Consider the following 24273-nt stretch of genomic DNA (forward strand, 5'->3'; position numbering starts at 1 on the left):
TTCACAAATAATTTTAAATACTTATAGAGTAATGGAACTAATTTGTTGTGACAAAACTATTATTGAAAAAATTGTAACATGGCATAATGTGCTTTTTTTCTTGCTTCTTTTCATCAACATTCAAATTTAGAAATGTTTAAGTCTCTAAAGAATGACTTTGAAAATGAATCTAAGGGTGCAGGGAAGCTTTGACATTTTGGTAACAGAATGCTCTAGCTGCATCTTGCTCAAAATCAGTTTCAAAAATTTGATTAAACAGCTAAAAAAATTTAAGTACCAAAGAAATCAGTTTTTGAACATTACAGTAAGTTGCATTTTTTAGATAAAGCATTGAAGTTTATTCCTCCATGATTCAAGAAAGACACTTAGCAAATTTAATAAGATTTCAAAAGTATATAAGATTTTAAATATTATAACAGTGCTTTGGAATAGCTGGGCTTTTGGGAAGCATTTGAGGGGGCTCCTAAATTTCAAGGATAAACTTACATACTAGAGCATAATGGAAATAAATTGAGAGAGTCAACAACTTTGCAGTATCTAAATTTAGCCAAACGTTCTAAAGAATAATAAATAGAAATCATTTACTTCATGAATATCTTGGAAAATGTTATCTAACAAACTGATTTTGAATAAGTAAAATATAGAACTCCTAAAAAATATTTTATCCTTGAAGAGGTCCTTCACATCCCTTGTAAGTTCTTTCCTAGGTATTTTATTCTCTTTGCAGCAATTGTGAATGGGAGTTCACTCATGATTTGGCTCTCTGTTTGTCTGTTATCGGTATATAGGAATGCTTGTGATTTTTGCACAATGATTTTGTATCCTGAGACTTTGCTGAAGTTCCTTATCAGCTCAAGGAGATTTTGGGCTGAGACAATGGGGTTTTCTAGATATACAATCATGTCATCTGCAAAAAGAGACAATTTGACTTCCTCTCTTCCTATTTGAAAACCTTTATTTCCTTCTCTTGCCTGATTGCCCTGGCCAGAACTTCCAACACTATGTTGAATAGGAGTGGCGAGAGAGGACATCCTTGTCTTCTGCCAGTTTTCAAAGGGAATGCTTCCAGTTTTTGCCCATTCAGTATGATACTGGCTGTGGGTTTGTCATAAATAGCTCTTATTATGTTGAGATACGTTCCATGGATACCTAGTTTATTGAGAGTTTTTAGCATGAAAGGCTGTTGAATTTTGTCGAAGGCCTTTTCTGCATCTATTGAGATAATCATGTGCTTTTTGTCGTTGGTTCTGTTTATGCAATGGATGACATTTGTTGATTTGCGTATGTTGAACTGGCATTGCATCTCAGGTATGAAGCCGACTTGATCGTGGTAGACAAGCTTTCTGATGTGCTGCTGGATTCTCCTTGCCAGTATTTTACTGAGGATTTTTGCATCAATGTTCATCAGGGATATTGACCTAAAATTCTCTTTTTTTGTTTTGTCTCTGCCAGGCTTTGGTATCAGGATGATGCTGGCCTCATAAAATGAGTTAGGGAGGATTCCCTCTTTTTCTGTTGATCGGAATAATTTCAGAAGGAATGGTACCAGCTCATTTTTGTACTTATGGTAGAATTCGGCTGTGAATCCATCTGGACCTGGACTTTTTTTGGCTGGTAGGCTATTAATTATTGCCTCAATTTCAGAACCTGTTACTGGTCTATTCAGAGATTAAAATTCTTCCTGGTTTAGTCTTGGGAGGGTGTATGTGTCCAGGGATTTATCCATTTCTTCTATATTTTCTAGTTTATTTGCATAGAGGTGTTTATACTATTCTCTGATGGTAGTTTGTATTTCTGTGAGATCGGTGGTGATATCCCCTTTATCATTTTTATTGCATCTATTTAATTCTGCTCTCTTTTCTTCTTTAGTAGTCTGGCTAGTGGTATATCTATTTTGTTGATCTTTTCAAAAAACCAGCTCCTGGATTCATTGATTTTTTCAAAGTTTTTTATGTCTCTATCTCCTTCAGTTCTGCTCTGATCTTAGTTATTTCTTGTCTTCTGCTAGCTTTTGAATGTGTTTGCTCTTGCTTCTCTAGTTCTTTTAATTGTGATGTTAGGATGTCGATTTTAGATCTCTCCTCCTTTCTCTTGTGGCCATTTAGGGCTATAAATTTCCCTCTACACACTGCTTTCAGTGTGTCCCAGAGATTCTGGTACGTTGTGTCTTTGTTCTCATTGGTTTCAAAAAACATCTTTATTTCTGCCTTCATTTTGTGAAGGACGTCTTCAAGGAAAACTACAAACCACTGCTCAAGGAGATAAGAGAGGACACAAACAAATGGAAAAACATTCCATGTTCATGGATAGGAAGAATCAATATCTTGAAAATGGCCTTACTTCCCAAAGTAATTTATAGATTAAATGTTATCCCCATCAAGCTACCACTGACTTTCTTCACAGAATTGGAAAACTCTACTATAAACTTCATATGGAACCAAAAAAGAGCCCACATAGCCAAGACAATCCTGGGCAAGAAGAACAAAGCTGGAGGTATCATGCTACCTAACTTCAAATTTTACTACAAGGCTACAGTAACCAAAACAGCATGGTACTGGTACCAAAACAGATATATAGACCAATGGAACAGAATGGAGACCTCAGAAATAACACCACACATCTACCACCATCTGATCTTCAACAAACCTGACACACAGAAGCAATGGGGAAAAGAGTCCCTATTTAAGAAATGGTGTTGGGAAAACTGGCTAGCCATATGCTGAAAACTAAAACTGGACCCCTTCCTTACTCCTTATACAAAAATCAACTCAAGATGGATCAAAGACTTAAACATAAGACCTGGAATCATAAAAATCCTAGAAGAAAACCTGGGGAATACCATTCAGGACATAGGCAAGGGCAAAGACTTCATGTCTGAAACACGAAAAGCAATGGCAAAAAAAGCCAAAATTGACAAATGGGATCTAACTAAACTAAAGAGCTTCCACACAGCAAAAGAAATTGTCGTCAGAGTGAACAGGCAACCTACAGAATGGGAGAAAAATTTTGCAATCTATCCATCTGACAAAGGGTTAATATCCAGAATCTACAAAGAACTTACAAATTTACAAGAAGAAAGCAAGCAACCCCATCAAAAAATGGGCAAAGGATATGAATAGACACTTTGCAAAAGAATACCTTTATGCAGCCAATAGATATGTGAAAAAATGCTCATCATCACTGGTCATTAGAGAAATGCAAATCAAAGCCACAATGAGATACCATCTTATGCCATTTAGAATGGTGATCATTAAAAAGTCAGGAAACAACAGATGCTAGAGAGGTTGTGGAAAAATAGGAATGCTTTTACACTGTTGGTGGGAGTGTAAATTAGTTCAACCATTGTGGAAGACAGTGTGGTGATTCCTCAAGGATCTAGAACTAGAAATACCATTTGACCAGCAATCCCATTGCTGGGCATATACCCAAAGGATTATAATCATTCTACGATAAAGACACATGCACACATATGTTTACTGCAGCACAATTCACAATAGCAAAGACTTGGAACTAACCCAAATGTCCATCAATGATAGACTGGATAAAGAAAATGTGGCACATATACACCATGGAATGCTATGCAGCCATAAAAAAAAAAAAGGATGATTTCATGTCCTTTGTAGGGACATGGATGAAGCTGGAAACCATCATTCTCAGCAAACTATCGCAAGATCAGCAAACTATCGCAAGATCAGCAAACTATGGCAAGATCAGTAAACCAAACGCTGGAAGTTCTCAGTCATAAATGGGGGTTGAACAATGAGAACACATGGACACAGGGAGGGGAACATCACACATTGGGGCCTGTTGGGGGTTGGCGGCTAGGGGAGGGATAGCATTAGGAGAAATACCTAATATAGGTGACGGGTTGATGGGTGAGCAAACCTCCATGGCACATGGCATACCTATGTAACAAAAGTGCCCATCCTTCACATGTAACCCAGAACTTAAAGTGTAATTTAAAAATATATATTTTATCTGCATTTTATATCAAAAAAAGATGTAATAATATCTTCCTTTAGCAGACTTTTTTTAAAGAAATTAACAGAAACCTCATCATGTGTTCAGTGAAAATGTCCATAATTTAAAATTTAATGGTTAAGAAGTGTCAAATAAACACATGAATAATTTCAAATTCATTGGTCATAAATGCAAGTCTGAAGAAAGATGTAAGTAATTTTATGGTGAAAAGCATGTGAACTGTTGTTCAGACTCTTCTTATGCCATAAAACATTTAGAAGTAGTATGATTTAATTGTATTAACCAAATTGATTTATTAAACTTTACCATAAAAGAGTTCAGTGTATATAAATTCTAAAATCGTATTTTTCAATAATAAAGGAAATATTTCACATTTAATTTGAAATACATAGATAAAATTAAAGTTACTTGTGTATATGGATGTGTATATATGCATTTTTTACCTGAAAATTGCTCATCACATTCACAAATGAAACTATTTGAAGTAATATTGCTGCAGTTTCCATGGAAACAGACATGTGGTTGACATTGGCCAATTATTTCTGAGCAATTCTTTCCTATAACAATGAAAAAAAGTTTTTTTTACATTGGATATCAATATTATAACCATCAGTTTTCCCTCAATTCTTTAATAATGAAAATATCAAATTCTGACTAAAGTAATTTCAGTTATGAAACCATGTTATACGATGATGCATTTAAATTGAAATAAAAATTAATTTTGATACTTTACATAAGTTTTCATCTTCTGACCCCAGACTATAATATCCAAATATTTTTTCTGGCTTGTAGTATTTGAGCTTTATTTAATTTACATAATATTTTAAAATTTTAATTGTATTTTCATGATAGATAATATTCATACATTTAAGTACCAGTTTTTCAACATACATTCATAGTATTGCAGTGATAATTTACAAAATGACACATTCAAATGTGTACTGTTTCTCAGACTTACCCCCTAGCCAAGGGAACAATTCAAAAGCAGAAATGGCTGCCTGGATTCTCAGAATATGTGCACAAACTTCCAAATTCAACACTTCTTTGCACTTGCTGGCATATCAAATTTTCCAAATCTCACTTACACATACTATTGTGGTCCCACTATATCAGATATATATATATATATACACACACACACACACACACACACACAGCCTTCCATAACATACTCATTCTATGCATATTTAATCATCTTATAATACCTTAGTAGAGGAATGTGCCTTGAAAATCCCAGGGCATAGCAAGTGGACAAATGTTGTTACAAACCAACTGCATGTAATTTGGCAATATGTTTTTTCCCCAGTTTAATTAAGCTCTTAATTTAATTTATGAGCAGTTTTTGCCATTATCATTGATATCTTTCAAATTCCTTATATACTGACATCCCTGCCTCACTAATGCAGAACTTTTTTCTTCATTTGCCTCCAAGCAACCCTAAATGTAATGAAAATATAAATAAAAATCATTGTGTTTCAAAAGGTTTTCCAAACATAAAAACTAAATTAACAGTATAACGCTGTTAATTATACTGTTAACAGTATACTGTTAACAGTATACTGTTAATTATAATAGGCCACACCCTAATTAAAACTTAGTGAGTTTTATGAGCTAAATTGTGCCCACCCCCGCCAAATTCATATGTTGAAGTTCTAACCCTCAGCATCACAGAGTATCTATATTTGGAGATAATATCTTTAGAGAAGTACGCAATTAAGGTTAAATAAGGTCAGTAGGGTGCGTCCTAATCCAATGTGACTGGTGTGCTTTCAAGAGGAGAACATTTACACACAGATACATACAGAGAAATGACAATATAAAGACACAGGGAGAAGACAGCAGTCTATGGACCAAGCAAATAGATCTCAGAAGAAACCATATCTGCCAATCTTTGACTTTTGGCATCTAAAACTGTGAGAAAATAAGTTTCTGTTTAAGCCATCCAGTCTACGGTACTTTTTTATGACAGCTCTAGCAAACTAATGCAGTAAGCATTCTCAATTGTTTTGACAATTCTACATATTTCATTATCTTCTTTGATTTTTAAAATTGAAGTAATTATTTATAATTAAAGTGGCAAATGGAGTATTCTTAATGTTATAAAAATAAGTAAGCATTATTCAGGCATTTTATAGTGCTCAAAGCTTAATGATTTAAAGCACCTATGGCTGTAAGAAAGAAAGAGAAAGAAAGAAACAAACAAAGAGAAAGACAGAAAGAGAGAAAGGAAGGAAGGAAGCAAAGAAGGAAAGAAGGAAGGAAGGAAGGAAATTGAGTAGGAAGCAAACCATTCTATGCAGTTATAATAAAACCACTAAAATAATATCCCATAAACTATGAATGCATACACGCAAATTAATATTCTGACACATAGTAGAAATTTTCTGGCCAAATGTTCTTTAAAACTCTTTGGACAGGTGAAAATGGATGCTTTAAAGACTGTCTATTAAATTGCTTTATCATTCACTCCAAATCAGCAATTTGAGTGTTTTCACATTTTCTCTAGTCTTCCTTAACTTTAATCACCTGATATACCCCAGCGGAAAGAAGACGTATAACTTGCACCTTCTATCACCAATGCCAACACAGTCAAATGAGAATTTGATCCACGTTATAGAGACAATATATTCAGTGGCTATTATTGGTATTAACTTCTATAATGATCTTGGTACTGAGCTATCAAGTTCAAAATGACTATTTGAAAGATTGGATTAGGTGAATTTTACAGCCTACAATGGCTTATTGAAGTCTTCTATTACATCTTTTTATTTTATCTTATTTTATTTTTTGAGACAGTCTCCCTTCATCGCCCAGGCTGGAGTGCAATGGCGCGATCTCAGCTCACTACAAACTCTACCTCCTGGTTCAAGGTATTCTTCCGCCTCAGCCTCCCGAGTAGCTGGGATTACAGGCACCCGCCATTATGCCCGGCTAATTTTTGTATTTTTGTAGAGACGAGGTTTCACCATGTTGGCCAGGCTGGTCTTGAACTCCTTACCTCAGGTGATCTCCCTGCCTGGGCCTCCCAAAGTGCTGGGATTACAGGCATGAGCCGCCTCCAAGTCGGCTCCCATTACATGTTATCACACAGCCTCTTTAAACTTGGCTCCAATGGAGTCAGCCTCAGGCACAGGGGAGAAGGAATCCCCCTAAAGCCTGCCTAACAAAATTACAGTTAAATCCCTGCAGGTGATCTGCTCTAGATATATCTCTGCTCTAACCTTCCTTCCTCTTTTATGACCAAAATACATACCAATCTGCTGTTTTCCTATACTATTATTATCAGCCGTGTCAAATATTTCTCTTTGTTAGATCATCGTGGTCTTATTTCACTTGTAACTCTCCATGCCAGGTCTGTCAAACCCTCAAATAAATTCTTTCACAAGTTTCCAAGCTTTAAATGTTCCCTACATTTTTTCAATCTTTCTCCTCACTTTCCTCCGATGACCCAGATTCCTCTAGTATATTCTCAAGTAGAGAGAGTTTTATTCCCTTCAAACTTCACGTTAGCCTCAGGCAGCATCATTTACATTTTTTTTAGATTGCCTTTCCTCTGGCTTAATTACTCACCAAACATCTTTTTACAACCTTCTCTGATTATTGCCTTTTATTGAGCTTATTACAACCGTTATTAATTATAACATCTTCTTTCCATCCTCGTCACTATTGGTTATAAATCACCATTTGGATGCCACACCAACATCCATTTAAAACATTGCTCTTGGCTCACAATTATCTGTTCCTCTCCAATTCTGCCAAGCAGTTTCAATCACTTCCCTTCAACCATAGTTCCCTAACTTCCTCTACTGAGATGCATAATTTATTTTCAAGTTATCACCTATCTAAGTACCATAATCTTGGGAATTCATTCAGTGACTAAAAGCTTTTATATTATTCTGATAATCTTATGTTTTAATGTATGAGACGTTAAGAATGAATGTTGGGAAAGATGTAGATATAGATATTTCACTATTAAACATGTTTCTAAGAGCCCTCTTTCAGTTAAGCAAAAAGCTTATTTTGGAGGATCCCTGATAGGATTTGTATATGTCCAGAATCTATATTCAGCCAAATCTAAGGAATCTATTAAATTTTTTATTTATTTTTATTTATTTTATTTTTATTTTTATCTTTTTTGAGACGGAGTCTCGCTCTTTTGCCCAGGCCAGACTGCAGTGGCGCTATCTCGGCTCACTGCAAGCTCCACCTCCCGGGTTCACCCCATTCTCCTGCCTCAGCCTCCCGAGTAGCTGGGACTACAGGCGCCCGCCACCACGCTCGGCTAATTTTTTTTTTTTGTATTTTTAGTAGAGACGGGGTTTCACCGTGTTAGCCAGGATGGTCTCGCTCTCCTGACCTCGTGGTCCACCCGCCTCGGCCTCCCAAAGTGCTGGGATTACAGGTGTGAGCCACCGCGTTTAAAATGTACTTTGATTTCTGTTAACAGTTTATAAATGCACTGTGTTTCTCTATTTTAATAAAATTATATATTTTAAACAATCTTACCTGTAAATGGTGGGTGACAGACACATTCATATGCTTGCTCATCCCAATTTTCTCTTTTATTAATGCAACTGCCATTATTTTTACATGGTTTAAAAGAACATGCATCAAGTTCCTGGCAGTATTTTCCAGAAAATGGAGGCTGGCAATGGCAGCTGTATGTCTTGCTCCAAACTTCACTAAGACATTTACCATGACCAGAGCAAAATTCTGAACTCAGAGATTCCTGGCAGAACTGCTGTTTCACTGTCACATTTAGTCGAAGTCCCAGTGGACAAGGTGATGGACCACTTGCCATAACTGTGATAAAATAATGTGCCCCAACACTCAGCCACTTAGAATTAACAGTGTGCATTCCTTTTAGTCTGCAGCCAAAAAGTAACTGATCTTCCGTTGTGGTATTTTGCACACAGCCAACGAAAGATGTTTCAGAAACATTCATCAAATTTATTTCTGGAAATTGAAGAGATGGTTCAGAAGAAATTACAAGGATATCTCCTAATTGAATTTGCAAAGGGCAAATCTGGGGAACAGCTTGATTGCCTGAAGTATCTATTTTAGTGTTTACACCCAAAAACCAGCAATCTCTGTAGAAGTCCAAGCAGATGTTTTCTGTTAGTGTCCAATTTACCACATATGATGAGGGTTGTGGATGCCATTCTTCCACCAATTGCCGTCTACATGTTTTTCCATTTATGAAAGAGCTGTGAAAAACCATCAGGCTCAGAATGATGATTGATTTGTCAGTCATTTTCGGGTAACTGTATTTTACAGTTTATCATAAAGAATAGCTGCAAAATGGTGTTTTAAGTATTACCGGAAATTTCCAAGTAAAGTTGTGGTTAGGGATTCCTGGGAATTGGAATTGACCTTTTTTCTATCCCCAAAGTAGCTTTGATGACAATGTGCTTTGATGGAGAAACAGGAATTCAAATGTTGTAAATATTCCTTTAAACAGAAAAAAAACATATATTGTTAGTGAAGTTTTCCCTAAATTAATAATATAGAAAATGCTAGCTCTTTTTGTAGATTTCATAAGAGCCTACACTGCAAAGATAGTGTCACCAGCAGCTGGGGACCTTCTTTGGGAAAGAAGGCCAAGAAAAATATGATCAAGATATGTTGATCTGGTCAATCTTTATATAGTCACCTGATTCTGAAAAGTTCTGGTTTCATGACATAATTAAGCCAGCAACTTACTGCGGTCTTTTGTGTTTTCTCTTTACACCAAACTTCAATCTAATCAAAACACAGCACAGCCAAGATTCTTTTACAGATGGTTTCAATTTTCTTGGGAGATAAGCATTCCTCTTCTGATTAGTTTTCAAAAAACACCTTTAAAACATAGAAGAGTAAACACCATTTAAACATATTTTTCATGTAATATTTTATATAAAAATAAGCCTTAAAATAACTGATAGTGATAATCATGTTCCTTTTATGATAATCCAGAGGATGGGAACTCCCATATATATGTAAAATTCTGTTGTGCAAATGACTAACCTAGAATGAGTCTTCTGTAGGAATGGTGGAAGGTGCCAGATAAAGAGGGAAAAGAAAGTCACAAAGCAGTAATGAAAAGATTATAAATATAAGTAAATAAAGTAAAAATAAATATAAGTTAAATGGTAGTAACTGAAAGGAGGGGTCAGCCCATCAATTCTGTTGTTCCAGAGGGCAAGAAAACATAAAGGATTTCTGAGTTTAATATATTGACCTATTTTTTTTTAAAAGGTAACTACCAATTATTGAAGGTTTTCTCTGTACAAATCACTCTACTACTTGATTAACAAAGAAACTGCAATCCTCACAATTAAACTCAAATTTTGAGAGGAAAGGTAAATGACGTTAGTGAAAAAAACGTGTTCTTTGGATCTCAGTTATGTTATTCGTTTGTTTAATGTCCTTAGGCAACCTGAGATTTAATTCTCTCCACTTTCAAATAGGTACACCAGGGAGAAGTACACCTAATTAACAAGGTAGTATTGAAGATGGAATGACTACGTAAACATATATGAGTCACTCAATAAATAGTAGCTTTTATTTTTGTTATTGTACAATTTCATCCAGCAGGTAAGTGGTATATGTTGGATTAAAATTCAGGTTTGTCAGATTCAAAATATCGGCATTTTCTACTGTACCACAAAGATCAATTAAATGTTGTTAAAATACATTATGGTATGCCATTATATAATTTATTTGTTAATTCATATCAAATCTTTATGGTAAGTCTAACATTTTAATGGGTATTTTAGATCAGGCAGAAATCAAATTTGAATTATAAATTACCTCTTTGCAATTTCAGTTCTGCATATTATAAATCTATGAAATATAAATTCATGTGACAAATAACACAAATATGCATATAGAAAGATAAAATACAACTTCTACATAATTAAATGTTCTACATAATCATGTCAATTTCAAATATATTAATCACCTTGTTAATTTTATAGATTTAAATTATCAATCTTGCTAAAGGTTTAAAAAATAATTCAAACAAGTATATTTGAGCTCAATCTATGTGCAAGGCAATATGCTCAGTACCAAGATTCATCAATAATCAGTTGGAATAGGGTATCAATGGAAGGAATTAAGAACTCAATGAAGGAGACAGATCATTAGACAAGCAACATCATCAAATTGCTATCAACAAAATAGTCTAATGGTCTGAGACATGTAGCAAGGACATTTAGTCCAATCCAGGAAACAAAATCTAAGCTAAAATGATAAAACGGAATCACCTGGGAAAATTGCCAAAGGAAAAATGTTCCAGGAGAGAGCATCTACATCTAAAGATTTTGAGGTGAATGTGACGCTGGATGCCTTTAAGGAAGTAAGAGAAGTGGAGCTTTCTCATCAAAGAGGGAAAAGGAATTACAATTAAAGATAAGCACTCCATTTAGGAAGAGATTATATCAAGAAGGAGCAGCCATTCTCAGTAAAGGAGCTCATATTTTATTCGAGAGCAATGAAGAGCCTCTTGAAGATTTCACATGGATGATTAACAAAATAAATAAATAAATAAATCCTCACTTAACTTTGTCCATAGGTTCTTGGAAACTGCGACTTCAAAACAACATATGACAAAATCAATTTTGTTCTCTCTTCAATGTTATAATGAAAAGACAGAGAAGGAAAAGATGTTGAGGACCAACATGTTGTGTGTCGTTTTGCTTAAAGTCACAATTTTGAAGAACCTGTCAACTACATTGAGAACTCACTATAATTTAATAGCATTAGTCTAGTTTCAAGGTGAGGAACATATTGGTGAGTGCAATTAAAAGAATTGAGACACTTGTGGAGGAGAAAACAACTCTAATGTAGTGAAACAATAATGAAGACCAATTAGTACAGAGGCAATACAAATATAACACTCGTGAAGTCCATAAATATTGAAATGGTAGAATTACTACATCTCCAAGGCTGTTGGCCTAAAGAAAGAGAAGAAAATCCAGGAATACCAGTTGGAGCAGTAAGACGGCAAGGAAGAGGGGAGAAGTCTGATTCACTTGTGCATACGCTCAGTTTAAGGTCTATCTGAGTGATTTTCTAGCACAAGTGTTCAGAAATCACAAGAGAGAAAGTGAGGTTTTAGAGAAAGATACGAATCACTAGGCAATATTGAAATACTTTTGTACCTGTAAATCACAAATTTACAGTAGTAGCAACTTGCACAGGTGTATTATTTTCCCAGCAGCTTAGTTGAAAAGGATACACTAAAGATTAAATAGCAAATGAGTTAAACACAGTCACAAATTTATTTCCACATGTAAATGCGAGGAAACAAATTACATTTGCTTTGAAGCAAAATTAGGCCTATGTGACATTTTTAGACCGACTGCAGATGTGAGCCCACATTATTGTGGGGCTAATCCCATGGTTCTTAGAGCACGCTGGGTCTCTAATTATTGTGGATTTATGTTTTCAAAGAGAAAGTGGCTTGATGCATTGCATTTCTGCCTTGTGAAAATTTAAATAAATGAAAATAGCAGCAAAGGAAAAAAAAACACTAACAGAAAAACATCTATGAAGTCACTGTATATCTATACATGCTGAATACAAAATGCTTTGGATTTTATTGGGAACTAGAGTAATATAAACATTATAAATTTGAAAAAGGTGATGTAATTTTGACCCCAAAGGTATGATGTTATGTGTCTCAGTTTTTCATTTATAAAGACATTCTTCAAACCCTGTCAAAATAGCAAGCCAAATGGCATTCTCCTCAATTCTAAACACACATATTGATTAAAATCAGGAAGTAATTTTATCCCAGGTGATATTACCATTAACATCTGATAAATTCTTGAGCCAAGAAGTCCAGAAACCCAGAACTACGATGGAGCCATTGATAGCATTTCACATAATTACAACCATAAAATCACTTGACAGGCTACGTTACCAGAAAAATATTTCACAGGAAAATATGTGTAATTTCAGAACTGTATGAACTGTATCACTTTTATAGTAGCTTTGTAGTTAGGTTATTCTAACAATAAAGTCCAACTTAAATTCAGTAGTTAAGAAAACATGAACAATATTTCTTCTTTCACAAACAGCTGTCATCTTAAATTACATCTTTTAAAAAAACACGGTAATAAGTTTAAACAAATAAGTTTTATATAAGCCAAAAAATAATTTGAATAGAACATGCTCATTATAATAGTTGCCATATAATAGGCATTCAATTAAAGATAGTTGAGTAGAGATTGGAGATGATGGATGTAATTTATTTCTATTTGCACTCAATAGACAGTATTATGAACTGTGGAAGCCTTTAATAAGCTTGTAGTTGATTCTATATACCTGATATTTTTCATGTTTCACTTCTTTAAGAACTATGGCCTCCACAATAAGCAGCTTTTTATTTGTATAAATTATACATTGTACTTTCAAAACATATACAAAGAGGAAAGTTAGAAATAGAAGAGATAAAATTAACAGATATAAAAGTTCTCATAATTTATGCCTGTGCTCTAGAAAGTAAGCAACAAATTTTACCTACCACAGATTGGACTAAAATTATAGGAGTGAAAATGTGTGTTTCAGAAATGCTACCAGCAGTGTGAATGATGAACATTTTAGCAAGGATACTAGAAAAGGGAAAAAATGGTAAATTTTAAAATAAAACTGAGAGTACTAGAGAAGAGACAGCTGATTTATTCATATTTTTTAAGGGAGTAGTGACTGACTTTATCGATTATGCTCCTACTATTGGGAGACACCAGTCCTTCTTTAGTACACTGTCGTGATTATGACAATGATCCTGTGAGGTACATAGTCACGGCCCCATTTTAAAAATGAGAAAACTTAAGTCACCATAGTGTCCAAAGAAATAAAAATAAAAAGAGTAAAAAATAAAAAATAAAATGAGAAAACTGAAGCACAGAAAGATTAAGGACTTGCCCAAGCTCACACAATCAATAAGCAGTGGTGCATGTATTGACCTGACTCCAAAACACATGCTCTCAGTCACATTTACCATCTCATACACAAATGCACACACCCAGTTAGGCTTCCGAGGCAAAGGAGGCAGGTAATTTAGGAGAAAGAATATTCACAACATGATTGCCAATAAGGCATAGGATTAAACAAAGTGGCTCAGGCAAAAGATGATAAACAATCCTGGAGAACAATAATACTCAAGAGACAAGTGAAAGAAGGTATCTCAAATTATCCTTGCATTTTGTTAAGAAAAACAAAGAAAAAGGTTTTCAGAATTTTTAGAGTTGGCACTTTTATAAATTATGAAGTGAGTTTTCTATATTTGATTATCATAATGGTGGTAAACTCAGTAACTGGTCAGTTGATGCTATAAGAGCAGGTAGATTTGAGTGGTATGGTGGGATTATGGGAGAGAAAAATCAAATTTAAAAAATCTTTGAAAAAATTGTCTATGGAAGAAGAGTAATTCAGTAATCAAGTTGCCAAAATAGAGTTAAAATCTCATTTCCTACATCAACTTCTTCATAAAGCTGTGTTTAAACTCAGATCTCTAGCTTGAGCACCACTCTACAAGTGCCTTCACATTATAGTATCCTTTTTGAAGAAGAAATAATAGGCAGAAATGTACCTTCATTCAATTCCCTCTTATTTCTGTCTCCCAGGTTTATATAATCCTAAAGTAAATAAACAGTCAGGAATGAAGTGATTGTAGGGAATGTGCAAGGGTCAGTGATGTCAGGAGGTAGAAAGAGCCACAAGACTGTCACAGATGAGCTGAAGAATGAAGTGCATTGTGGATTACCCTTGGGGGTGGGGGAAGGTCAGAACTTTTTGTTTTGCTCATCACTCAGCTACTTACAAATGTATAATTTTATAATGCTTTTTAACATGCTTAAATGTTTAGGGATTAAATTTAATATGTCAGTATTTAAAAAATATTTTCCTTTTTAATCCACACACTCTATGAGTAGGCCTCAGAAATTTTAAATAGCTGTATTAAAGAGTACTTATTAGAAACAGTTTGTCTTCTGTGAAGGGAAATCGGTTTTCTGTAAGTAAGCTAGAATGGAAAATAATTGACAATAGTATCACTATATCTGTGAATGTCCATGTATACATGTGCGTTTGTCTGTGTGTGGGAGAAGGGAGGTGTATGCAGCCTTCATCTCAATTTGAGTCATCACAGCATATTGGTATTGTTAGTTATTTCTCTTTTGTAGATGATTAAAATGAGAATTTAAATGATTACATTGAGGTTTCATTATTCAACTCTTTTAAGATCATATTTCCTATCTCTTAACAGAGATAATATATTTTTCTAGAATATTTTATATTTTAATAAGGAAAAACTACATTTAAGAAAAACACCTAAATTATCGTTGCCATTATACAGTTGGTCTATAGTATATGGATTAAAAGTGGTAAAGGAAATGGAAAGAAACATCAATATATTGTAACTGGAGTAAAGAATGACACTTGGTAACTCACTGATTATAGAGTATAAAAGATTTACCATTCAAGATATTATTTCAATTGCAATTATAAATTTTGTATTAACATTTCTTTAGCTTGTGGTTAAATTTTTATCAAAATATATAATTCCATATATGACATTATAAAAAAGTATAGAGATTATTGTTGACATATTAAAATATGCTGTAAGAAATTAGTTTTTTTGAAACACTTTAAGCTTGCCTTAAAAAATATTATCTAGACAACTTTGCCGTTATCTAGAGGGTGAAAATATTATTATTAAACAGAAATGGATGAGACCATAGCATCATACACTTACCAACATGATTATTTGCTTTTGAAAAACAGAGCTGGTTTTATAAAATAAGATTTTAAATAAATTATGCCTTATTTTGTACTTCCTTTTCCTTTCTCCACATATGGTCTTATAGATTATTGATTTTTTTTAAAAAATAAGTATAACTTCTTTTCCATTGTCTATGTTTTAGCTTTCATGAAAAAAGGTTCTCTGTTTAAACATTGACCTTTCATTGAAATTAAGATAGCTTAAGTATATAAAAGTCAAAGGCTATATGCGACTTATAGACAAAAATGTTTTGCTTCCATGTTTTGACAATTATGAATAAAGCTGCTATAAAGAGCATAAGGATGTCTTACAAAACTAAACATACTCTTACCATGTGATCCAATAATCATACTCAACTCACACAAATCATACTTTGGGTATTAACTCAAAGAAGTTGAAAAATTACATCCCAGAAAATCCTGCACATGGATCTTTATTATATTAACTTTTTCAGTACATATTTTGTTTAAAAAATTTAGTAGAGTTTTAAATTTACAAAGTTATTAGGAAGAGAGTGCTGAATGTTCTCATGTATACCATATTGTCCAGTTTCTATGATTTTTAATGTTTCATATTAGTATAACACATTTGTTACAATTAATGAGTTAATATTAGGATATTAACTAATGAATTTTACTTAATGTCAATGCTTTATTCAGACTTTTTCATTTTTTACATTATGTTCCCTTTTCTTTTCTAGGATCCTATTCAGGCTACTACATTACATATAGTAGTCATATCTTCTTAGGCTCTTCCTGGTTGTTACTTGTCTTGTTTTGATGACCTTGAGATTTTTTAGGACTATTGGTTAAGTATTTGTAGAACACCCTGCAGTTATGATTCATCTGATTTCTTTTCCATTGTTGTACAAAAGTAATATGTACTGGGGAGAAAGACCACAGAAGTAAAATCTTCTTTAAGAAGTGAAGCAGTGAAGTGTCATTTTCATCACATCATATGGTATATAAGTAGTCACCATTAATGTTAACCTTGATCACCGGTCTTGAGGTAGTATTTGTCAAGTTTCACCACCACTCTTTTAACCCTGCCTCCATTGCCATACTAATTCTTTGGAATGTAATAAACTTTACTTAGTTTTGGAAGAAACTATTAAACTGTTTTCCAAAGTGGTGGTACCATGATTTTTAAAAAATGTTTACCAGCAATTAATCAGGAGTTATTATTACTTTGCATCTTTGCCAGCGGTAGCAGTGTGAGTTCTTTGGATTTTAGCCATTTAAATAGGTATTTACTGGTATCTCATTGTTGCTTGCTTAAATTTCTAATGACAAATGATGTTGAACACCTTTTTATATGTTTATTTACCATCTGTATATTTTGGGGGTTGAATTGTCTATTCAGATCTTATGCACGTTTAATTAGTTCTTTGTTTTATTATTATTGAGTTTTAAGAATCCTTTTACATTTGGATAAAAATCCTTTATCAGATATGTGTTTTGCCAATATTTCTCCAAGTAGTTATTTTTGTTCTCTTAACAGTGTCACTTCAGAGCAGATTTTACTTTTAATAAAGTCCAAATTTCCATTTTCTGTCATGAATTATGCTTTTGGTGTTGTATCAAAAAATGTATTGCCAAGGCCAGGGTCATCTACATTTTATCCTATGTTTTCTCCTAGAAATTTTGTAGTGAAGTGTTTTACATTTAGGTATGTAATTCATTTTGATCTAATTTTTGTGAAGAGTGTAAGTTGTAAATTCAATGCCTATGTTCATTTTATTTGCATATGAATATCAAATTCTTCCAAAACCAATTAATAAGAAGACTATACTTTTGGCTTTGAATTACATTTGATTATTTATCACAAATTAGTTGACTACATTTGTTTGGGTCTATGTTTGGACTATCTATTCTGTTCCATTGATCTACATGCTTGCTCTTTTGTCAATACCAGGCTACCTTGATTATTGTTGCTTAATGGTTAAGTGTTGAAATAAGGCAGAGTGTATTCTCCAACCTTATTTTCTTCAGTATTTTGGTGGTTATTCTAGTCTTTTGCCTTACCATAAAAACTCTATAACCAGGGTGCCAATATTGGCAAAATAGCTTGATGTAATTTTGATTGGGATTGTACTGAATCTATGGATCAAACAGGTAAGAAGAGCCTTAATTATATTGAGGCTCCCAGTCAATGAACATGAAATCTCTTTCTATTTATTTATAATATTTATTTAGATTTTTATCAGAGTTTAGTTTTCCACATATAGGTCAGTACATAGTTTTGTAGGTATATACCCAATTATTTATTTATTTTGGATACTATTACAAATGGTATTATTTTTCCTTTAAATATTAGTTGTTCATTGCTGTTACAGGGGAAAGCAGTTGACTTTGTATACAGTATTAAATTTTATCCTGGACCCATGCTATACTGACTTATTTAAGGCATTTTTTAATATTTGGGAATACAGACCATTTTATGTCTTTCTTATTAGTCTGCATATATTTTCATGCTTTTATTTTGTAATTGCACTAGCTAGAATTTCCTAGTGTTGAATAGCAGTGATGAGAGGACATTCTTGCCTTGTTCCAGACCTTTGGAGGAAAGTATCCATTTTTCTACACGAATTAGCATAACTGTAGGATTTTACAGATGTTCTTTACTAAATTGCTGTTTTTCTCCTCTATTTTTGGCTTTCTGAGAGTTTTCATCCAGATTAGTTGTTAAATTTTGTAAAATATTTTTTCTGTGTCAGTTTATATAATCATAAAATATTTTTCCTTTAGAGTATCGATATGGTAGATTACAATGATTAATTTTAAAATGGAGACCTAACTTTGCACTGTGGAATAAATTACTGTTTATATATTTCTATAATAAATAAAAAATTTATTATTCTTTTTACTTATTGTTGGATTCAAGTTTAAATATTTGTTGAGAATGTTGTGTCTATGTTCATGAGAGTTATTAGTCTATAGTTTTCCTTTATTTTAATACATTTCTCTACTTTTGGAATTAGGGTAATGCTAGCCTCAGGAAATGACTTAGGAAGTGTTCCATCTGCTTCCATTTTACTGGAAGAGGTTATTTAGAATTGGCATCATTTCTTCCTTTCACAGTTGATAGAATTTACCAGTGAATTAATCTGAGGTGATTTCTTTTATGAAAGAGTATTAGTTATTGATTCAATTTCTTTAATATATGGAGGCCTATTCAGATGATCTTTTCTTGCATGAGTATTGATAGTTTGTGTCATTCAATAAATTTGTCTATTTTATCAACATTTTCAAATATTGAGACAGAAAATTGTTTTTAGTATCCTTTTATATATCCTCTTAATGCCCATAGGAACAATAATGGCAATCCCTGTTTGATTTATTATATTAATAACTTGTGTCCTCTCTCTCTTTTCTCCCTTGATTAGCCTGACTAGAGTCTTTACCAATTTTATTCATATTTTCAAATAATAACTTTTGTATTAGTTTATTTTCTTTATTGTTTTTCTATTTTTAATCTTACTGAGGTCTGTTCTAATTTTAATTATTTCTCTTCTTTTGCTTAGTTTGGCTGTTATTTCTCTAGCTTCTTAAAGTAGAAGCTTAAGTTATTGATTATAGATTTTACTTTCTAATATATGCATTTAATGTTATACGTTTGTCTCTGTGCACTGCTTTTTCTGGATCTCACATGATTTGACCAGTTATAGTTTCATTTTCATTTAGTTCAAAATATTTTTTAAGTTTCTCTTCAGACTTCTTTGATCAATGTGTTATTCAAAGTACACTGTTAAATTTCAAATAATTGGACATTTCTTCAACTATCTTTCTTTTACTGAATCCTACTTTTATTCCACTGTGGCATGGGGATATATGTTTTATGATTTCATTTTGTCTTCATGTGCTCAGGTGTGTTTTATGGTCTAGAATGTGTGCTATCCTGCTAAATGTTCTACACAGTCTCAAAAGAATTCCTCCTGCTGTTGGATAGAGTACTCTATAATTGCCAATTATATCAAGCTGTATTATAGTGCTGATTGGTCAAGCATATCTTTATGAGGTTTCTGCCTGCTTGGCTTATCAGTTACAAATAGGGGTATTTAATGTATCCAACCGTAATGGTGGGTTTTCTCTTATTCCTGTCTGTTTTATCACTTGTCTAATATATTTTGGCATAACGTTGCTAGGTGCATGCACATATAGGATTGTTATGTCTGTTTGCAGAATTGATTCCCTGAAGACTGCTTTATCTGAAATTACTTGAGCTACTGAAGATTTCTTTTGATTAGTGGGAGCATAATATATCTTTTCTCGTCTCTTTTAACCTACCTGAGTCTTTATATTTAAAGTGTTTCTTGTAAATAGATTATAGGTGGGTCTTGTTTATTTGTTTTTCTCCACTCTGATAAGCAATTTTTTTGTAACTGTATTTCATTGATTTCCATATTCCTCTTTTTCTATGTGCTCTGGTTTTAGTTGGGTACTTTACATGATTATTTTTATCTTCTCTCTAAGAGCACCAATTACACTTCTTTTAATTATTGTATTGATTGTCCTGAGGTTTACAATATCCTTCCTTCCTTTCTTTTTTTTTTTTTTTTTTTTTTTTTTTTTTTGGCAGAGTCTTGCTGTTGCCAAGGCTAAAGTGCAATAGTTTGGTCATAGCTCACTGTAACCTTGATCTCCTCGACTCAAGCAATCCTCTGCCTCAGCCTCCCGAGTAGCTGGGTCTACCAGCACATGTCACCAGAGCAGACTATGAATTTTTTTTTTTTGAGACAAAATCTTGCTATGTTGCCCAGGTCTTGAACTCCTGCCTTCAAATGATTCTCTTACCTCAGCTTCACAAAGTGCTGGGATTACAGGCATGAGCCATCACACCCAGTCACAATATCCTTTTTTAACTAATTTACTTTGATTTTTAAATAACAGTATTCTGCTTCATGTGTAGCACCTGTACCTTATAACAGAGTATTCCTAATTTATCTCTCCTAATCTTTCTGACATGACTGTTATTTCACCTATCCATAGGCTATAATCACCCAATATATGGTTATCAGGTTATCATTATTACTTTGAAGTTATTTCTATAACTATTAATAAGGAAAAGAAGGCATTTTATTTTATCTTTACTTATTCCTTCTCTGTCTTCCTTTCCTCATGTAGATCTGAGTTTCTGACCTATATTATTTCACTCTCCCTTTTTCAATATTGTTTGCATGACATGTCTGCCTTCATTAAAATCTCTCAGATTTTGTTAGTCTGAGAAAGTTTTTACTTCTTCACTTTTAAAGTATCATTTTACTGGGTATAGAATTCTAGGTTAGTGGGCTTTTTCTCTTGAAAGGTATATCATTGCACTCTTCTCATTTGTATAGTTTCTGATAAGAGGTGGGCTGTAATTCTGATCCTTGTTCCTGTATAGAAAAAGTGTTTTTTAATCCCTCTGGCTTTATTTAAGATTTTTCCTTTGTCTTTCATTTTCTGCAGTTTGCATATGACATGCCTAGAGAAATTTTTTTGTTTGTTTTGTTTTTATCTTTATAACTTATTTAGCTTAGTGTTCTCTCAACTTCCAGGACATGAGAATCATTTGTCACTCATTTTGGAAAGTTTTCAGCCATTATTTTTTCAAATATTTTTTCAGCTCTGTTCTCTTTCTTCTCCTTCTAATATTACAATAACACATAATACACTTTTTGAAATTGTCCCACAGTACTTAGATACTCTGCTGTGATTTTATTTTATTTTATTTTTCCTCTTTGAGTTTTAGTTTGGGAAATTTCTGTTGAAATATTTTCAAGCCCACTGATCTTTCCTTAGCTTTCTACCTATGTCCATTCTCTAATGAACCTATCAATGGTGTTTATTTCTATTATGGTATTTTTTATTTCTAGCATTTTCTTTCAGTTCTTTCTTAGAGTCGCCATCTCCCTGTTTACTCATTTGTTCTTGCATTCTGTCTTCCTTTTTTATTAGATCTCTTAACATATTATTCATAGTTATTTTAAATTATCTATGTGGTATTTACAACATCCTCGTGATGTATGAATTTGGTTCTGATGATTACTTTGTCTCTTCAGATTATTCTTTCTTTCCTTTAGGTATGCCTTGCAAATTTTTGTTGAAAGTCAAGCATATTGTATCAGGTAATAGGAACTGAGATGAATAGGCCTCTAATGTGGAGATCTCTGTCAATGTGGTTGGGCTTTGGCTTTATTTAGAGTTTGCTATACCTAATGGTGCCTAAGACTTGATTTCAAATTCCTTTAGTGTCTGGTTTTGTTGTCCCTTTTGCTTTGGACTTTCCTAAGTACTCATCTACAGAGAATGTCTATGATTTGCAGCTTTCAACTATTGTCTTTTATGGTATTGAGGCTCTGTTGGTTTGATGGTAATGTATAAGAGAGGGAAATGATATAATCTATGATCTATGGTCTATGATCCTCCAGTTAAATCTCAGTCTTTTCTTGGGTCTGTGTCTCTAGCCTGTAGCCTTAAGAAATGTTTCTTCTGCCGGGAGTGGTGGCTCACACCTGTAATCCCAGCACTTTGGGAGGCCTAGACGGGCAGATCACGAGGTCAGGAGATCGAGACCATCCTGGCTAACATGGTGAAACCCCATCTCTACTAAAAAATACAAAAAATTAGCTGGGCGTGGTGGCGGGCGCCTGTAGTCCCAGCTAGTCAGGAGGCTGAGGCAGGAGAATGATGTGAACCCGGGAGGCAGAGCCGAGATCACGCCACTGCACTCCACCCTGGGTGACAGAGCAAGACTCCGTCTCAAAAAAAAAAAAAAAAGAAATGTTTCTTCTTATATGAATTTCCCATTTTCATTGAGATAGAAAGTATAAAGGGGGCTAGAGTATGACAAATGCCCTTGCTAACAGTCCTGGCATGACTCTGGCCAAACTCTTCCCCACTGGAGAGTAGGCCTTTGTTAGAAAGAAGATCTGGGTTCATTTAAAAAGGATAATTCTTCCCCTCCCCACTCCCTGGATCTCACAGAATCATTCTCAGATCTTTACAGTGAGAGCGTGGAGAAAAATCCTGGAGGAAAAGCCTCTGAAAGTGTGGGGACCTACCTAAGACTGCAGTGTAGCCCCAGGGAGATTCTCCCTCACACGAATCACATGAATACACAAAGTGTATTTTGTTAGATGACTCAGAACCCAGAGGTATCCAATGAGTAAATTGGAGATGAAAATAAACATAACATAAGAGTAGTAACATACTATAAACAGAAAGAACATACATCTTCCTTTCATTGATTGGATGACAGAAGAATGCCAGAAAGGAAGCAGAGCCTCTGCAGGAGCTACAGACTGACAGCTCATAACAGATTCTCCTTAGAGAATTTAAGATGGTTGATGTGGAATCTAGAAAATTTAAGATGGTTGGTGTAGAATTCTAGCTTTTCTCTAAGTTTTTTTCATCATAAATGGTTTATATTACACATTCCCATCAGCAGTTTTTGAGGGTTCCAGTTACTCTGTATCATCTCCAATACTTGGTATGGGTGGTCTTTTTAACTTTTTAACTATTTTAACTAAACTAAAATATTTTATTGTGGTTTAATTTAATTATCAATTATGTCAAACATCTTTTTAATCCTTGTTTGCCACCTTCATATCTTCTTTGGTAAAATAACTGTTCAAACATATTGCCTACTGTTATTTGGGTTTTTTGTTTTTGTATTACTGAGTGTTTAGAGTGCTTTAAACATTCTAGATGAAAACTCTATGCTAGACATATGACTTGCAAATATTTCCTAACAATCTGTGGATTAAATTTTCATTTTCTGATGAAGTAGCTCTTACGATTTTCATTTGATAATGTCCAATTAATACTTTTTCTCAGTGCTTTCAAACTTAAATGTAAACCTCCTGTCAATATGGTGAAATACAGCAAGCAATTCCTTTCTGTTTACTTGTTTGTTTCCCCACTGTAGACTCCCACCTTGGAATGCTGCAATGTGAAGTGACTTCTTCTAGATGTTAACTCAGCTGTACTTCTGAAACCTCCTATCAGCATCATTCTGCCTATTACTATTGCCTCACTTCTCTGTTGGATCCTTGTTTCCTGGACAACACATATTATTGTTATAATCTCTCTTTTTGCTGGAGAAAATTTTCTTTTTTTTTTCTTTTTTTAATTATTATTATACTTTAAGTTTTAGGGTACATGTGCACAATGTGCAGGTTAGTTACATATGTATACATGCGCCATGCTGGTGTGCTGCACCCACTAACTCGTCATCTAGCATTAGGTATATCTCCCAATGCTATCCCTCCCCCCTCCCCCCACCCCACAACAGTCCCCAGAGTGTGATGTTCCCCTTCCTGAGTCCATGTGTTCTCATTGTTCATTTCCCACCTATGAGTGAGAATATGCGGTGTTTGGTTTTTTGTTCTTGCGATAGTTTACTGAGAATGATGATTTCCAATTTCATCCATGTCCCTACAAAGGACATGGACTCATCATTTTTTATGGCTGCATAGTATTCCATGGTGTATATGTGCCACATTTTCTTAATCCAGTCTATCATTGTTGGACATTTGGGAA

General features: G+C 33.8%; 1 protein-coding gene across 15 annotated transcripts in view; it reads right to left on the minus strand.

The window, feature by feature from the left end:
* The window catches only part of LOC129144272 (protein eyes shut homolog), a 773546-nt gene that overhangs the window by 467976 nt on the left and 281297 nt on the right, over positions 1-24273 (minus strand). For all 15 annotated transcript variants that reach the window (XM_063813144.1, XM_063813143.1, XM_063813142.1 and 12 more), the window contains 3 exons: positions 9685-9819; positions 8488-9432; positions 4425-4538 (listed from right to left, as the gene is read on the minus strand). In XM_063813144.1, coding sequence (XP_063669214.1) covers positions 4425-4538; positions 8488-9235 — 862 coding nt within the window. In that variant the 5' untranslated portion in view covers positions 9236-9432; positions 9685-9819. The remainder of the gene's footprint in view (positions 1-4424; positions 4539-8487; positions 9433-9684; positions 9820-24273) is intronic.

Source organism: Pan troglodytes, chromosome 5, assembly GCF_028858775.2.
Source record: "Pan troglodytes isolate AG18354 chromosome 5, NHGRI_mPanTro3-v2.0_pri, whole genome shotgun sequence".
Lineage (NCBI taxonomy): Eukaryota > Metazoa > Chordata > Mammalia > Primates > Hominidae > Pan > Pan troglodytes.